This window comes from Telopea speciosissima, chromosome 11 (genome assembly GCF_018873765.1).
Source record: "Telopea speciosissima isolate NSW1024214 ecotype Mountain lineage chromosome 11, Tspe_v1, whole genome shotgun sequence".
Classification (NCBI taxonomy): domain Eukaryota; kingdom Viridiplantae; phylum Streptophyta; class Magnoliopsida; order Proteales; family Proteaceae; genus Telopea; species Telopea speciosissima.
In genome coordinates, this window is record NC_057926.1 from 18080877 (window position 1) to 18098589 (window position 17713).

Here is a 17713-nt window from a genome sequence, read left to right on the forward strand (position 1 = left end):
TTCCAAAATGGATACAAATGATAATAATACCCCTAGGACAAAATTACCCTTGTACCCATTACATTACAACACTCCCCCTCAAGTTGGTGCATATATATCAACCATGCCCAACTTGCTAATTACAGAAGAAAAAGACTTAGAACAAAGACTTTTAGTAAGAACATCAGCCAGTTGATCACTGGACTGAACAAATGGAACACACACAACCCCTTGCTCCAGCTTCTCTTTAATGAAGTGGCTATAAACCTCCACATGCTTGGTACGTTCATGTTGAACAGGGTTGTGTGCTATGCTAATGGCAGATTTACTGTCACAGTAGAGATGCAGGGGTAGAGTTATTGTAAGGTGTAAATCCTGTAGAAGGCCTTGTAACCACAGTAACTCACAAAGTCCATGTACCATGGCTCGGAATTCAGCTTCAGCACTTGATCAGGCAACAACAGACTGCTTCTTGCTTCGCCAAATGACTAAGTTTCCTCCAACAAAGGTGCAGTATCCTGAAGTAGATCTCCTATCATCAGGGCAACTAGCCCAGTCAGCATCTGTGTATGCTTCAACTCGAGTATGGCCATGAGGAGTGTATAAGATTCCCTTTCCAGGAGAAGTCTTTTCAAGTATCTCAAAATTCTGTAGGCAGCTTCCAAATGAAAAGAATGAGGGTCATGCATATATTGACTGACCAAGCTCATGGCAAAGGCTATATCAGGCCGGGTATGTGATAAGTATATCAAGCGGCCAACAAGTCTCTGGTAGTTGCCTTTATCAATAGGGTCTCTGTCCTTACTCTTCAAATGAGTATTAGGCTGCAGAGGTGTGTCTACAGGTTTACACCCTTACATTCCAGTTTCTCTGAGTAGATCAAGGATATTTTCATTGGGACAGAGAGATGCCATGAGTTGAATGGGCAACCTCAATTCCCAAGAAATTTTTGAGTTTCCCTAGATCCTTCACTTTAAATTCAGTACCCAAGTACTTCTTCAACTTCTTTATTTCTTCAATGTCACTTCCCATAATCACAATGTCGTCGACATAGACAATTAGCATTGTGATATGCTGCCCTGATTTCTTAATAAATAATGTGTGATCAGCATTACTTTGCTTGTAGCCATTTGACACCATAGCTTTATGAAATCTTCCAAACCAGGCTCTTGGAGACTGCTTCAACCCATGCAAAGCTTTCTTAAAATGGCATACCTTTCCTTTAGTCTTTGAAGTAGTAAATCCTGGAGGAATTTCCATGTAAACTTCCTCCTCAAGATCACCATGGAGGAAGACATTCTTTACATCAAGTTGTTGAAGTTGCCAACCCTGATTCACAGCACAGGGGATAATTATTCTGACTATGTTCATCTTCGCAACAGGGGGGAATGTTTCTTAGTAATCAATGCCATGGGTTTGGGTAAACCCTTTGCAACTAATCTGGCCTTGTATCTTTCAACAGACCCATCTATTTTTTGTTTGATGGCAAAGACCCATTTACAGCCGACTGGTTTCTTTCCAAGAGGAATAGTTGTCAACTCCCAAGTTTTATTTTTCTCCAGAGCACTCATCTCCTCATTCATTGCTTCTTTCCACTTTTGTTCGGCAATAGCCTCCTGCCAAGAGTTAGGAATAGAAATAGAGAATAGAAAGGTAACAAAGGCTTGGAAGGAAGGGGAAAGAGAGTCATAAGACACAAAATTAAAAATAGGATGCTGAGTGCAACTCCTTTTAGACTTCCTAATAGCAATAGGCAAATCAAGACTAGGATCATAGGCAGGCTTACCAGGAGAGGAACTCGAAGGAGATTGAGGAGAACTTGGAGCCAGAAGTACAGGTGAAGATGGTTCAGTGGTGGTAGTCTTATGGAGTGAAGATCAAAACAAAAATGATCAATTTCTACTTTAATGATATTCCAATCCGATTGGGTACCAGAATAAAAAATGGATTTGGGATTGGATCTATTTTCTTTGAATAACATAAAGATAGAATAATCAGGAAGAGTATAGAGTTTACTTTTTTTTAGGACTTCACTTTTTCACCAATTCAATAAATAAAAAGATTCGTAGGATAGAGAAGAGAAATATTTTTACCCATTTGAAAGTAGATCGATTTTTTTTCATTCCCGAGGAAGTGCATATCTTACCCGGACCTTCTTCCATAATGGTACGGAACAATAGTATTATTGGAGTAGATACACGAATCACTTTAAATACAAGAAGCCGAGTAGGCGGATTGGTCCGAGTGGAGAGAAAAAAAAAAAAAGGATTGAACTGAAAATATTTTCTGGAGATATCCATTTTCCTGGAGAAACAAATAATCGTTGTTGTTTCAAGGTCAATCTATTCACTCGTTTAGATAAAATTTGTCGTTGTTCACTAATAAATCAACTAACTAAACTCATGTTTCTATAATCAATTCGATCCCCCGATCCAATTGGGGGCAAACGCTACGAAAAGATCGCTTAGATTTAAGAAAGGGTACTTTCTGTGACAAGTTCCCCCGGCAAACATCTCATCACAATAGCGATATTTTCTTCTAGTCTCCCCCTGGACAATAGGCTGCTCAACAACTCCTTCTTTCAGGGGCTGGTCCTGTTCCTGTATGGTGATCCCATCTTAAATCTCTATTTCCGTCGATGGTTCTTCCACAGTAAAAATCTCAACTTCCAATGGTTCAATAAGAGGAGACACCTCTTCACTCCGAGGCTCCCCTTGAAGAGGTGTAGTAGGTAAAAATAAGCCTCAGACTCACGGACACAACATCCATAGAGATCAACAATCGCCGTGGGAGGATGGTAACATTTGTAGCCCTTTTGAGTGGCAGAGTATCCCAAGAACAAATACCGAAGACCCCGAGGATCAAGCTTCCCAATATGGTGATGATTACGGGCAAACATAACACACCCAAACACCTTCGGAGGGATAACAAAGGAGGAACTTCCCAACAGAACCTCTAGAAGGCAGCGAGCATCCAAGACCCGAGATGGCTGCCGCTTGACGAGATATGAGGCAGCAAGCACAGCATCCCCCCAAAATCGTGCAGGGACATCATGGTGAATGTAAGGGAGCGAGCAACTTCCAAAAGCTGTCTGTTTTGCCGTTCGGCAATACCATTCTGGGCTGGTATGTCGACATAGGAGGTCTAGTGGATAATCCCCGGTGAGTCAAAGTTAGTGCAAAACCGTCTGTCCATGTACTCCTTCCCATTGTCAGTGCGCACAATCTTCACACGGGCATCGAATTGAGTTTGAACCACCATCTTATAGAATAACTGGAAACAACTAAAGACATCACTCTTCTAATTCATCAAGTAGACCCGGGTAGTCCGGTTAAAGCAATTAATAAAAGTAACGAACCAACGAAACCCAGAAGTGGACACACACCGGGTAGGGCCCCACACATCCGAATGAATCAATGTAAAAGGAACCAAACTTCTATTATCGAAAACAAGATAAACAACTCTAGTTTGTTTAGCAAAAATGCAAGCATCATAACTAATATTATTTGGATTACATCTCTTAATAAAAGATGGAAATAAAGCAGATAAAACTCCAAGGGAAGGATGGCCAAGACGCCTATGCCATGTATGAAGCTCAGTAAGGGCAGAATCTGAGGTGCCAGTAGGAGAACCAGGAGATGCTAAAGCAGAATTTGCAGACGAACAGCCGTCGAGCACATACAGACCACCAACCACCTTACCACTAACAATCGTACGACCTGTGTCCAAGTCCTGAAACAAGCAGTGAGAAGGAAAAAAGGTGACTTTACAGCGCAAATCTTTAGTAAGACTACTTGTTGAGTAGTCAAACCCGAAAGGGTATATTTGTTTTTTGTTTAGTCAACTGTGGGTTTTAGTCCCACATCGCCTATTTGTAATTCTGTCCTCTCTTTTCAATATTATAAATAGAAGAGCTAGGGGTGATCATTAATTACTCAAGCATTACATCCCATCGTGTTCTGTTAACATGGTATCAGAGCTAGATCTGATCTAGTTCAGAACACCCCCTATTGTTTCCTCTCATCTCCCCTCTCTCTCACTTTCTCTCGGCTGCTTCTTCTTTTTCTGTTTTGGTTTCCTTTCCCTATTGAAGGGCAGCACATAGGATGTGATCGATGATCTAGTTGCTGCCCTCCATGGTACCTCCACTATGGTATGAAGAAGGTTCGATAGTTGCAGCTGGCCCATCTTTTCTGCAATTTTTTTTTGGGAATTCTCCCTCTTGAAGATCAAGTCTCAATTATCATTGGAGATTGATTGTTCATATTGGAGACCCATTCTTGCAGCCTGGGACAGCATTTATCACCAATTGAAGCCCCCTACCCTATATCAATCTCAACTTTCAAGGGTTTCTAAAACCCTGAAAAAAATCGATTTGAGGATTAGGGTTGTCATCCTTGGCTGATTTTTTTAGGGAAGTTCTATCCATACCAGGGGAGCACTCGATCTGTTTTTCAGCCATTTATAATGAGTTTTGTTCCACAAATCAGATTTTTTCTCTCCAAACTATCGATTTGATTCTGGCACTTCTTTGGCTGGTTGCATAGAGCCTGTTGTTCTTTGTTTCAGATTCATTATTGTTGGCTCCTTGTTTATTAATTACCATGCCTAGTTCGACTGTTACTACTGTTACTTCTGGTTCTGAAACTGATGGACAGGCAAGGCCTGAATATTTACCTTTCGCTGCTCCTATCAAACTGGATGGAACAAACTACTTGATGTGGTCCAGGTCTACTTATTTGACCATTGCTGGTCGAGGATTTACTGGCTATATTACTGGCAGTACAAAGAAATCTGTTGAAGATGGTTCACCTCAAAATCGATGGGTATCCAATGATGCCATAGTGATGTCCTATTTGCTGTACTCTATGCAACCGGACATCTCCAACAACTACTTATTGTTGAATACAGCCTATTCTATTTGGAGTGCAGCCAAAAAAGGGTCCATGAAACCACTCAAAAGGAACTGTCCGTCTCCAAATATTATGCCTCCCTAAAAGGACTTTGACAACAATTAGATCACTATTCAGATTATCAGCCTTCTACTGCAGCTGACATTGCTGCCTACCATAAACACGTGGAGAAAAGACATATCTATACTTTCCTGGCAGGGCTGAATGCTGAATTTGATCCCATAAGAGTCCAAGTTCTTGGCAAATCTCCAGTCCCTACACTAGAGCAGGCTTTTGCTTTGGTCAATAATGAGGAGCGTCGTCGAGCTACTATGTTGCACACTACTCCTATTGAACTGCCTTGCAAACTGGTTCTAATACCACTTCGAATACCATTACTGATAGTGGTAATGCTGCTTCCAAGGAGCCGGTTAAATGTGAACACTGTAACAAGCCTTATCACACTAAGGCTACATGCTGGAAGATACATGTAAAGCCGGCTGATTTTGAGGCTAAATGGGCTGCTATGGGGAAGTCCATGTTCAAGGCTAATCACACAGAAACTACTGCTGCCCCTGCGGCTCCATCCTCTGACACTGGTCTCACTGGTCTTACTTTAGATGAACTCCTAGCCTTCTGTTGCATGCTCAAGGCTTCATCAACACCATCGGCTGCACTTGCTGCCTCTTCTAGTTCTCACTTTGCCTCAGGTATTCCAGTCGGTCGTCATTATGCGTCGGCTATTACCAGTCCCTGGATTATAGACTTCGGTGCAACTGACCACATGACTGGTTCCTCTCATATTTTTCACCAGTATTCTTCCTCTTCTGGGAACAACATAGTTCGAGTAGCTAATGGTTCCCTTTCCCTTATCTCTGGAAAAGGATTCATTTGCTGTTCTCCTTCCCTTACATTAAATTCTATTTTGCATGTTCCTTCATTCTCTACTAATCTTCTTTCATTTAGTAATCCTACCAAACAATTAAACTGCAAAATAACCTTTTTTTCTTCTCATTGTGTCATACAGGATCTGGTGACAGGGACGACGATTGATGGTGGTAAGGTACATGGTGGTCTCTACTTACTCGACATGGGTCAACCTTCACTTGCATTGACTCCATCTCCAGTTCATCAGTTACATTCAGCTACATCACCTAATCTTTACCTAAGGCATTGTCGACTCGGGCATCCTCCTCTTCGAACTTTAGCCTTTTTATTTCCTCAGATTGTCAAAGGTTGTAAAAAGAATGAGTTTTTATGTGAGGCTTGTGTTTTGGCCAAACAGACTCGTTCTAGTTATTGTTCTACTAATAAAAGTACTTCACCTTTTGCTTTAGTTCATACGGATGTTTGGCGACCTTCTCGTTGTGTTTCAACATCTGGTTCTAGATGGTTTGTTTCCTTTATAGATTGTTATACTTGTACTACCTGGGTGTACAAGATGCAGCACAAGAGTGAAGTTTTTCGCTGTTTTCAGCTCTTCCACCGTATGGTTCAGATTCAATTCAATGCATCTCTGAAAATTCTGTGAAGTGATAATGGCAGAGAGTACATGGAGGGGCAGTTCCAAACGTATCTAGCTAAAAATGGGATAGTTCATCAGACAAGCTGTGTTGACACTCCTGCTCAGAATGGAGTGGCTGAAAGGAAGAATCGTCACCTTTTGGAGGTTGCTCGGGCCATCATGTTTGCACGGCAAGTCCCTACCCAGTATTGGAGTGATACTATTCTCATCGCTGCCTACCTCATCAACCGCATGCCTACTCCAGTCCTTGCTGGCCGTGCTCCTGTTGACATCCTACAGGGTTCTTCCTCTTTTGTGGTGCCACCAAAAATATTTGGCTGTGTTTGTTATACTCGCAATCATCTTCCTCATGGCAAGCTTGATCCTCGTAGCATTCAGTGTATTTTTTTGGGCTACTCCGCTACTCAAAAGGGATACAAGTGTTATCACCCTCCCACTAGGCGTACTCTGGTGACTATGGACGTTGTCTTCCATGAATCATTGGCTTATTATTCTCAACCACCTCTTCAGGGGGAGCATGTTCCAGTTATCCTTGAAGATGTGTTCGAAGATGTGCCTGCTGTCCAAGGGGAGCCAACGTCTACTTTAGTTCCTGCTCAAGGGGAGCGTAGGCCTGTGAGTCTGATTCCTGTTGATATAGTCTATACCCGAAATCGAAAATAGCAACAAGAGCATGTTGAGACTACCACTACTACCGTACCTCTTCCCCAATCGCCAGAACTTGATCCAGAGATTGCTCCACCTCTTGGTAAGGATCCTTCTCTTGATCTTCTTATTGCTGTTCGTAAAGGCATTAGGTCTTGTACCCAACATCCCACCTCTCATGTTGTTTCATATGACTCCTTATCTCCTTCATATCGCACTTTTGCATCTTCTCTATCCTCTATTTCTATTCCACAGAAGTGGCAGGAGGCAATTGCAGATCCAAAATGGAAAGCAGCCATGATGGAGGAAATGAAAGCCTTATCCAAAAATGAGACATGGGAGCTAGTGGTTCGTCCTTCGGGTAAGAAACCAGTTGGCTGTAAATGGGTATTTGTTGTCAAGCAGAAAATGGATGGATCAGTTAATAGATACAAGGCCAGACTTGTCGCTAAGGGGTTTACTCAAACCTATGGGATCGACTACCAGGAGACCTTTGCCCCAGTTGCAAAGTTGAATACTGTCCGAGTCCTATTGTCATATGCATGGTACTAAATCTCGTTTCGTTTCAGTGTTTCGATCTGACCGAAATTTCCGAGATACTGAAATTTCGTCGAAATCTCGGTCGAAATATGGTATTTTTCTGTGGGTGTAAAATGCCAAAAATGTCCGAGATTTCCAAAATTTTTGAAACAAGATGACCGAAATTACTGAGATTTCTGAAATTTCCGAAACGAGATGACCGAAATTTCGTCGAAATTTCATCGAAATATTCGAAATATTGCATTTTTTCATTTCGGACTTGCGTTTCGTTTCGGACAGGTCGAGATACTCAAAATATTCGATATCTCGACCGAAATTTCACGAGTTTTAGTACTATGGTCATATGCTGTTAATCTGGGCTGGGACTTGCACAAATTAGATGTGAAAAATGCCTTTCTTCATGGGGACCTGGAAGAAGAAGTCTATATAGAGATTCGTCTAGGTTTTTCTTCTAAAAAAACTCATAGGAAGGTTTGCAGACTGAAGCGCGCATTGTATGGGCTGAAGCAATCTCCTCGGGCTTGGTTTGGGAGATTCCATAGAGCCATGATCTCTGTAGGGTACAAACATAGCAACGTTGACCACACATTGTTCATCAAGCGTCGCAGAGATAAGAATATAAGATCACTCTTCTTATTGTCTATGTCGACGACATAGTTGTGACTGGTAATGATGTTGATGAAATTTCTAAACTGAAACTTTTCTTGGGACGAGAATTTGAAATAAAGGATCTTGGACAGCTAAGGTACTTCCTTGGGATTGAAGTTGCTCGTTCTTCCAAAGGCATATTTCTCTCCCAAAGGAAGTATGTTCTATACCTGCTTTTAGAGACTGGTTTGTTGGGTTGTCGTCCTTGTGATACTCCTTTGGAAGCCAATACTCGTCTACAAGAGAAAGATGGTACTCCCGTTGATGAGGGCCGTTATCAACGGTTGGTGGGAAAATTGATTTATTTCTCTCACACAAGACCAGAAATTGCATTTACGGTAAGCCTTGTTAGTCAGTTCATGCATGATCCCTACTCCAACCATATGGATGTTGTTCTTCGTATTCTCCACTACTTGAAGTCAGCTCCAGGAAAAGGAATTCTCTTGTTCCCGCATGATCATCTTCGCCTTGAAGCTTACACAGATGCGGAATAGGGTGGTAATCTTGATCGGAAATCTACTTCAGAGTATTGCACGTTTTTTGGAGGTAATCTTGTCACATGGCATAGTAAAAAACAGAATGTAGTAGCAAGATCCAGTGTTGAAGCAGAGTTTCGTGCTATGGCTCAAGGAATCTGTGAGTTAATGTGGCTCCAAAATTTACTCCAAGATCTTAGTGGTTCTGTTCATCGTCCAATGGTGTTGTACTGTGACAACAAAGCAGCAATCAGCATTGCCCACAATCAAGTACAACATGACCGTACCAAACATGTAGAGATTGACAAACACCTCATCAAGGAAAAGTTGGAAAGTGGACAGATTTGTATACCTTTTGTGAAGTCAAGTGATCAACTTGCTGATGTCTTCACTAAAGGATTGAGTGGAAAGATGTTTCATCCTAATTTGGTCAAGTTGGGCATGTGTGATATCTATGCACCATGAGGGGGAGTATTGAGTAGTCAAACCCGAAAGGGTATATTTGTCTTTTGTTTAGTCGGCTATGTGGGTTTTAGTCCCACATCGCCTATTTGTAATTCTGTCCTCTCTTTTCAATATTATAAATAGAAGAGCTTGGGGTGATCATTACTCACTCAAGCATTACATCCCATCATGTTCTGTTAACACTACTAATAGACAAGAGATTGGTAGAAAATTTGGGAACATGCAAGACAGAGGAAATACGCATAGACGGCAAACACTGTACGGTTCTCTTCCCAGAAAGACCACGGGAACCGATTGCAGAGAGGCAGGAGCAAGATCACAACAAATAATTGTTTCAATTCAGTTTAATGGAGCTAGTCTGGAATGGAAGGAAATCGTGCTGATTCGTGCCTTTGTGGCCAGAGGTGGCTGTGGAAATGTCTGAATCTCCTGGCATTGTGGCTGGTTATAGAGAAAAAATCACCGGGAAGATCGAAAAAAAATTCTGCCGAATGGTCTTAAGTCATCAAGATCCCAAAATGCCCCTTGGTAGGAGTCAACTCACCACCAAGGGGGGAGAAGGGAATCGGAGAACAAGAAAAAAGGAGAAACCCTTCCGCAAAAAATAAAGGGAAAGGCAGAAAAATTGGAGAAGGGGGATGGTGGTAAAAAGGGCTGGCGGAAGGGGTGGTGGTGGCCGAAGGTGTGGGAAGGCGAGAGAGGGACTGGTGGAAATTGTGGGAGGAGGCGGAAGGTGGAGGGGAAGTGGAAGAGAGGCTGTCGGTGGGGGGGTGGCGGAAGTGTGTGGTGGGGCTAGGGTTCGATTGCAAGAAAGGAGAAAAAAAGTTGAGAAAACATTATCTCCAGGATTTTCAGATTGATTCCCACTCTGATACCACGTGGAAATCCGTGAATGTGGCTTATGAACAATGAGTCCACAGCCTCTTTATTTATAACTAGATGAGGAACATTCCAAAATGGATTCAAATGACAATAATACCCCTAGGACAGAATTACCCTTGTGCCCATTACATTACAACACTTATTTATACAGTTTTATGCTGCAAAACATTATTTTTCATATATCTTAACCATTTCCATACGTTTGTTGATCATTTCATACATACCTTTTGCATATCTTGCGTCTCCCCAATATGATACGATACGATGATGCAAACCCGAGAGGGTAAGCAAGCCTAGATCGAATCTGGAAGAGAATAGGGGTAAGTAGAATGAAGATAGATGGGTGGCAGCCTAGAGTACCACTAGTTACCCAACAGTCGGAGTCCCACCGAGGTCACGATCGAATGACCCACCTTGATCCCACTTGAGTCTCACAAGAAAAGGTTCTCAAAGAGAGTAATTTGTTTTCAATTCATGGTTGCCAAGAGAGGCTCCCACAGTTATCTTATATAGGGAGAGGGAGGCTAAAACCCTCCTTAATTACATCAAAAACAATAGATGATAGTTAGGAATTCCACAACAAAGATATAACTAGGGACTATTAGACTTCTACCTAGAAACATGAAAGGACTCATAAATAAGCCTAGGAAATATGAAAATGCTCATAAACATGCCTTGCAATACAAAAAGTCAAACACTAGAAACTAGGAGAACTAAAGAGATATTCTAGTAGCTTCCTAGCAAGGCCACTAGATGTACAACAGTAGAACTGCAGGGCCAAAGATGCCCTGGCCAGCCTAGTCCGAGATTTATGGGCTGGGCTTGGCTTGGTGCTGGTCTTGGACCAACATGTGCACCAGGTTCTTTTCTTTCTTTCTTTCTTCTTTTTTTTTCTTTTTTATTTTTTTTTATTTTTTTATTTTATTTTTTTTTATTTTAAACCCGAATATTATCTGGGACCCAGGCTGGCCCCTGCCATTTTATTGAATAGTCAACTCATAAAAATCAAGTACAATGGGGGGGACTTAACCCGCCTTACCCCAACCCACGGAAAAGACAAACTTTTCACTCTATGTGGACCAAGTTCTAAAAAAGAACCTTGTGAGCCAATTTATCCCTGCATCATACGATGTCTCTTAAAATCGCCCTTCCGATACAATACCCAATTCCGATACTTAAAACCTTGTTGCGAGGTGGTTTGTGGTTTATGACTTTTGCATGGGCTGTGTGGTTGTGAACTGCCAATGAAATCCATCACCTGAAGAGTTTGAGGTTTGAGGGATTTGTTTTTGAAGATCACTGATTCACCCCCTCTCATTGACCATCTCAGTCCAACAATTGGTATCAGAGCTAGGGCTCTGCAAATAGCTTAACAGCTCAGAGTGATCCAGTTGATTTGGAGATAGCATCAGGTGAAGCTCGTAGTTTGTTTTCTACCATGGCACCGGTATTTGATGGAATAAATTTTGCCACATGGAGATGCAGGATGGAGCCATATATTGGTAGTTTGGGATATGATGTCTGGGAAGCATCTATGGAGGGTTCAAAGAAGAAATATAAATTTGACAGACAAGCCAGAGATGCAATTTTGTCTGGACTAGTTGACAGTGTGAGTGTCAAAGTCAATGCATCCAAGCCAGCCAAAGAAATGTGGGGCAGACTGCGCAAACCTTATGAGTATGGGTAGACCAGTGAGGATTCTACATCAATGGCATTCGACAGATCATCAGATGAGTGCTCTTGCAGTCATTCATCTACTCAAGGTATTGAGTATTGACTCAACATACAGAAAGAAAATACAGATCCTAAAATTTGAAAAACTTCCCACCAACAAATACCAATAACAAAACATGTGGAGATAACTTTAAGTAGCAGAGAAATTCATTTGCATTACCTCAGATTCCATTTTGAAAGAAACTACGCGTGCCATGACTGCTGCAGCTGCCTCTTGGTCAAATCCAGAAATTAATTCCTGCACAAGAATCATCAGTTGCAAAACTGTACTTGCAACAGCCTTAACATATGGAAGAAAGCATTAATAAGAAAGACTCAAATAAAAATAAAAAAATCAACAGTAGATCAGACACTGTGGCTAAAAAGATTCAATAAGTGCTGAAACTTAATGTTATGGATATTTTGAAGTTTAAAATAAAATAAGGAGACGGTTACAATGACAATTACAGGAGATAGTTTCCAGCACAGTAGTATGTGGTCACTTGAGACAGCTTCATTGCTGGTATTTTAAAGACCTAAAAAATAGGACCATTAAGGTGGCAATAGAATTGTGTAATGCCTTCCACCTTCAACAGTCATCCACATTTCTTGCTAGGTGGGGATACCATCAAGGTTTGAAATTCCGAGTGAAATGTATCTAAATGGAAAGGGGTCATATCTGCTAAAATTTATGAAATTGCAGAAATTTTTAACTAAACAAGTTGAAATTAGAGACATGTTTCTGTTTCCCTTGGGCTCAAAATTATTACTCCGGAGAAATTTCAAACATTGGATACCATAATTTATGGCAACTACCAGGTTTTCTTCTTATAGCCTGTACGATTGGGTTGGAGGGCTCCAACACAACTTCAGTCCCCCACCCCCAAAACCAAAAAAAGGATCCGGAAAGGTCTCACCTAACAGTTACAAGTAACAATCACTCTGTGTTAGATCAGTCAATGAGTTATTTCATTAAAATAAATTCAAATAGATTACAGATACTACAGATGTGGATTCTATACAAACATGCAGAACAGAAGCATAACTGAGTAAGATACTTGACATTGAATGATCGACCACTGGCACCTTACAGAATCACCTCCTTCAACATATGAGCATACATCACCCTAATCATCACTATATAAAGTCTTGGGATATGACCAAGAGACACCTCAATTCAAAATCTTTTATGATGTCCAAGCAATTTTTTAAGATAAAAAAAGCATTTTATGCGAAGTAAGAAACAAGTTATAAAGCACAGTTTACAACAGTAGTCCAAAGCCACAATGAAATAAAACAAACCTACACAGGTTTGGACAGCAGGGTATGGTCCCAAACACAAGGAAAATCTATTAGTCCCTCCCTAACCGCAGGGGGCATTTGGCCCCTTCTAGAGGATAAAGATCTGGCCTTCCTCACGAAAAAATCATTCAAGTGCCTCCAAGGGACACCAGAACAAGACTGAAGACAGCTGTTAAACGTCTTTGAATCTCCCTTACAATGGTATCCCGCCACCCATTATCAATAAATATTTCCAAACCCTTGATCACCGCTTGAAGTGCAGCTGTTATAGAATAGGTTCTACCAACAGAGCTAGAGAAAACCAACAAAACAGCTCCACCATGGTCCCTGAACACACACCCCTTAAACCAGCAGGGCTTGTATTGCCCACTTAGTAACCATCAAAATTGCGATGGTGGCGTTGGGGTGGGGGAATATCCACATGTTGACTTAAACATGGCTCACATGCAAAGTCACAACGACCACCCTCGCTTTTGTTCAATTATAAATTTGTAACCACTTTGATGGAGATTTGTAGCATCATTCAAGTAAATACAGATCGAGATTGTAGAAACATGAGCTTGTGATATAGCTACACCTAATTCCGGCAAGATCCCAATGTTTGGTGTAGCGGTCAATGCCCAATAGAAATCTTATGAAAATCCTCCAAAGTGAGAGTCCACCACATGATAACCTCAATCACTGCCTGCTCCATTCGATCCAAGTTTGACACCAAACTGCTGCTTGGATTACCTAGTATTTGTTACCTTCTATTTTGCTGTTTACCTTCTAATTCTGATTTGCTTTTATTTTTGATGATCTGCTGCAACTATTAACGATGCTACTGTAGAGTAGTTCTTAGTTGAACACCTTCTACATTAGCTGGCCAAGGAGGCAAAGGATTCTACCCTTTTAGCGGGAATGGATTTAGGTGGACATATCCTTTGCTAGTAAGTCTATCTGTGATGTGGTGGGAAAGCTTACATATGGTGCTACCGTCTATCACATAGTTGCCAAGGCGGCAAAGCGACCCAATGCATTGGAGGGGTGTCTAAACGCTTAGGCAACAAGGCGCCTACCTAGGCAACCAAGGCGCCCCCAAGTGTTATTTTTATTTCCCTCTTTTCGAACATTATTTAGTAGGCAACAATATTTTAGCATGCTACAATATATACCTTAGATCATCAAAAATCAACATTAAGCCTTCTCAAGTCATAAAAAAATCAACATTAAGCCACATTAAGTCACATCAAGTCATCAAAAATCAATATTAAGCCACATCAAGTCATCAAAAATCAAAATAGAACTAGAAGACAACAGAACTAAAGAAGCAAGCTATTGGAAGTTTGAAACAATCAAACATACATTTGGTTTATACTAGTCTCACATTTGGTTTATACTGTTCTTAGAAAATATAAATTATCTAAAAGTAATTAAACTGTTCTCCATTTAGAGAAATGATCTTGTTCTCTAAGAAGTTTGACTAGTCTGATGATTTTATTTTTACATTAGACTTTTAGTCTTAGGTAGAGCACAAAACCAGCTTTCCAACAAATCCAAAATTGCTTAAATCTGATTTATATTGAAGAAGTTATGTTCCGGTCAAACCTTAATTGGTATGCGCGAATGCTGTCAAAATCGCTCTGAATGAAAATATTTTTTCAGATATCAAAACAAATGAATATTTTACCGCACTTTTGGTTTTTAGCAATGTTTTACCAGATTAAGATTTATAGAATTTTTAGATTGAGAAAAACCCCAGCATTATAAAGTTGAAAATTTTACCTACCGTCGAATCCAGTTTTTGTTCTTGAACTGGGGATTGACTTTTAACCTTTTTGGAATTTGATTTTTTAACTATTTTTATTGGATTCAAATAGGGGGTATTTGCTTATTTATGAATAATATCTTAAGTAAATGATTCAATTACTTAAATGATATTGGCATAAATAAGGGCTAATATCGGGTTTAATACCAATAAAAACCAGTGCAAGGCGCCCAATAAGGCAGAGGTCACCTAGGCCTTAAAAAAACCGCCTAAACGCGTAGGTGGCACCTAGGTGACGCCTTGACAACTATGGTCTATCATATTTCAATGGAGCATAATCTCAAGAAATGGACCTCTAATTCTAGATCTTTCAGTCAGCTATTTGAATCTCTCTCAGGTTTGCGCATTAACCTCTTAAAATCGCAAATCTTTCTTTCCGGAGTATGTGATCTTGTCAAAGCCACCCTCCTCGGTTTGACTGGGTTTTCCCTTGGGTCCCTTCTCGTGAAATACCTTGGTCTTCTCCCTATTCCTACTAGGCTGACTGGCCACCACTGCAATGCTATGTTAGTTCTCATCCGTAAGAGGCTTCAGCTATAAAAAGGCAAATCCTTTCCTATGCGAGTAGGATCGTTCTGATCAAATCTGTTCTGCAATCCTCCTACTGGTGCGGGATCTATGGTGTGAAATCCACTGTAAATTTGAACTTTGAAACTTGTGTAATTTCAGGTTCCAGTTCTATGTCTATGGTTGCTTCGATGCTGTGGGCTACATCAGTAGAAGATGCATCAACTCCTCGACTCACCTATGGAGGATTCTAGGGAGTCATCACAGTTAGCTATTCTTGAGTCTAAGAATCCTGCCGACACCTTGCATCAGAGTTACTTGTGTCAGATCTGGTGGCTCGAGCGTATGCAGAATCTCTCCATTTCCTAATACAATTGTAAGTTATAATCTATCCTTATGTATATATATATATATATAATATTGATTAATTATTATATAGGGGTAGTATGGTATTTTCCATCTGTGGGACCCATGTCTCCAGTGTGGAATCCAGATTCCTGTAGTTTACCCCAGCTGGATTCCCCCTGATGTCACATGACATCACCCTAATGACTATTTATAGTTAATTAGGTACCTAATTTTATTAAAAATCAGATTTGGAAAATGCTTCTTAAAAACCAATTCTAAGATAACTAAGGCAAACATGCCTTAGTTAGCATTTAATATAAATAAAAAGCTTAGTTTACTATTCAGTCCTTATCAAAAGTAAGACAAATCGATTCAGTTTGGAACCTTGGAGAAAGAAGAGGAAGGGAGGAGAAAAGAGAAGAAGAGAAGGGAAACCTTGGAGACTTGAACTTGGAATTGAGGCTTAGCTTGGAAACTACCATGATTTGGATCTTGGAGCTCATAATCAAGGCTGCCATCTCCAATCTCATCTGCTGTATCAGGTAGGCAATAAAATCCCTGCTGTAACTTTCTTCTTCCTCTCAATTCTCTTATCTGCAATTGGGTCTTAACCCCAATTCTGCCCTAAACCATTGAATTGGTAGAAACTGAACCAAAACCCCTAATTTGTTCTTGAATTTGGACTTGTTATGATTCTGGTTGAGAGATAACCTGAATTTCACTTCTCATCTTTCAACTTATAAATGAATCTTCAACCTATTAAACCCTAGAATGGTAGATTAGGTTAACTGACCAAATTCCCAAATTAGTTAATGGTTTTGAACTAACCCAATTCTATTGACCCACCTTAAATAATGCCTAAAACCTACAATTGGATGCTTGCATGTCAAGATCCATGGACTACATACAAAAGCCCCAATTCTAATTCTTGGACCGGTGGAGTTGCAGGCCTGTAACCGGTTGACCATAGGGTCCCTTCTGTGAATCCGGTCCATGATTTTGGCCGTGTCTTGAACCCTGATGTTAGGGCTTTGATCTAGGACTCTTCCTATACCTAATTCTTGATGTTTTGTGTCTATTTAGGACTGTATAACCCTATCTTTGTGTGATTTACCTGGAGTTTTGGGATTCTGTTTGGCTAGGCTAGTCTGCTATCTTAGGCAAGGGAAATCGAACTTAATTTAGTGTGTTTGTGAACTTAATTGCTATTTTATTAGATATGTCATACCATGCATCATCTCTATAACTATGATCATGTAGTTTATTAGCTTTTACTTCTTTGCATTAGATGTGCATGATTTAGGATGCATCTGCATATTGTATTGCACTTGATACTGTTCTTGGAACTGTATGATTTATGATGATGTGCTGGTCAGCTTATTATTACTCTTATTGATACGTATGCCATCATGTTAGACTGCATATGGTTAGGATTGACATAGCCCAATACTACGTCCCTTACCAACAAGGGAGAGGTATCCCCGTGGTAGGTCCGAAGGGATGATTCTGGAATGTCATTCACTGTCCCATTTCTGAAGAACAATACAGGGGTGGGAACAAACAGTAGGGTTAATCATTGGGGGTCCGTTAGCGTCAGATGTTTGATGCCTGAGCTGCTGGGTCTCCACCGTAGTAGAATGGTTTCGCTCGGGTGACCGACGTCTAGTTATGTGTTCCCGAGACTGAGGCTATAATTCTATTATAGTAGTACTTATACCGCATGAGACCTAGTATCCATGTTAGGAGCATGTTTAATTTAGGTCATTCATCATGGACTATCTGCATATGCTTGTATGTTTTTCCTTACTGGGCTCAGTGGAGCTCACCCCTGTGGTATACCTTATTTTTCAGAAGATATTACCTCTGTTGTGCCTATTTCTGTGGGAGTTTCTTCTGCTCAGGACCTTCCTACAGCTCATGGAGTTGATACTCCGCTTTTAGTGGAGCACGATGTCTCATGCTCGTGTGATGACTGCACTTTCTC

The 17713-nt window shown here is 40.7% G+C and overlaps 1 protein-coding gene across 1 annotated transcript in view; it reads right to left on the bottom strand.

Moving 5' to 3' along the window:
• Positions 1-17713, bottom strand: part of LOC122646384 (protein transport protein SEC23-like) — a 128507-nt gene that overhangs the window by 71926 nt on the left and 38868 nt on the right. Inside the window, exon 8 of the mRNA XM_043839934.1 lies at positions 11947-12024. Coding sequence (XP_043695869.1) covers positions 11947-12024 — 78 coding nt within the window. The remainder of the gene's footprint in view (positions 1-11946; positions 12025-17713) is intronic.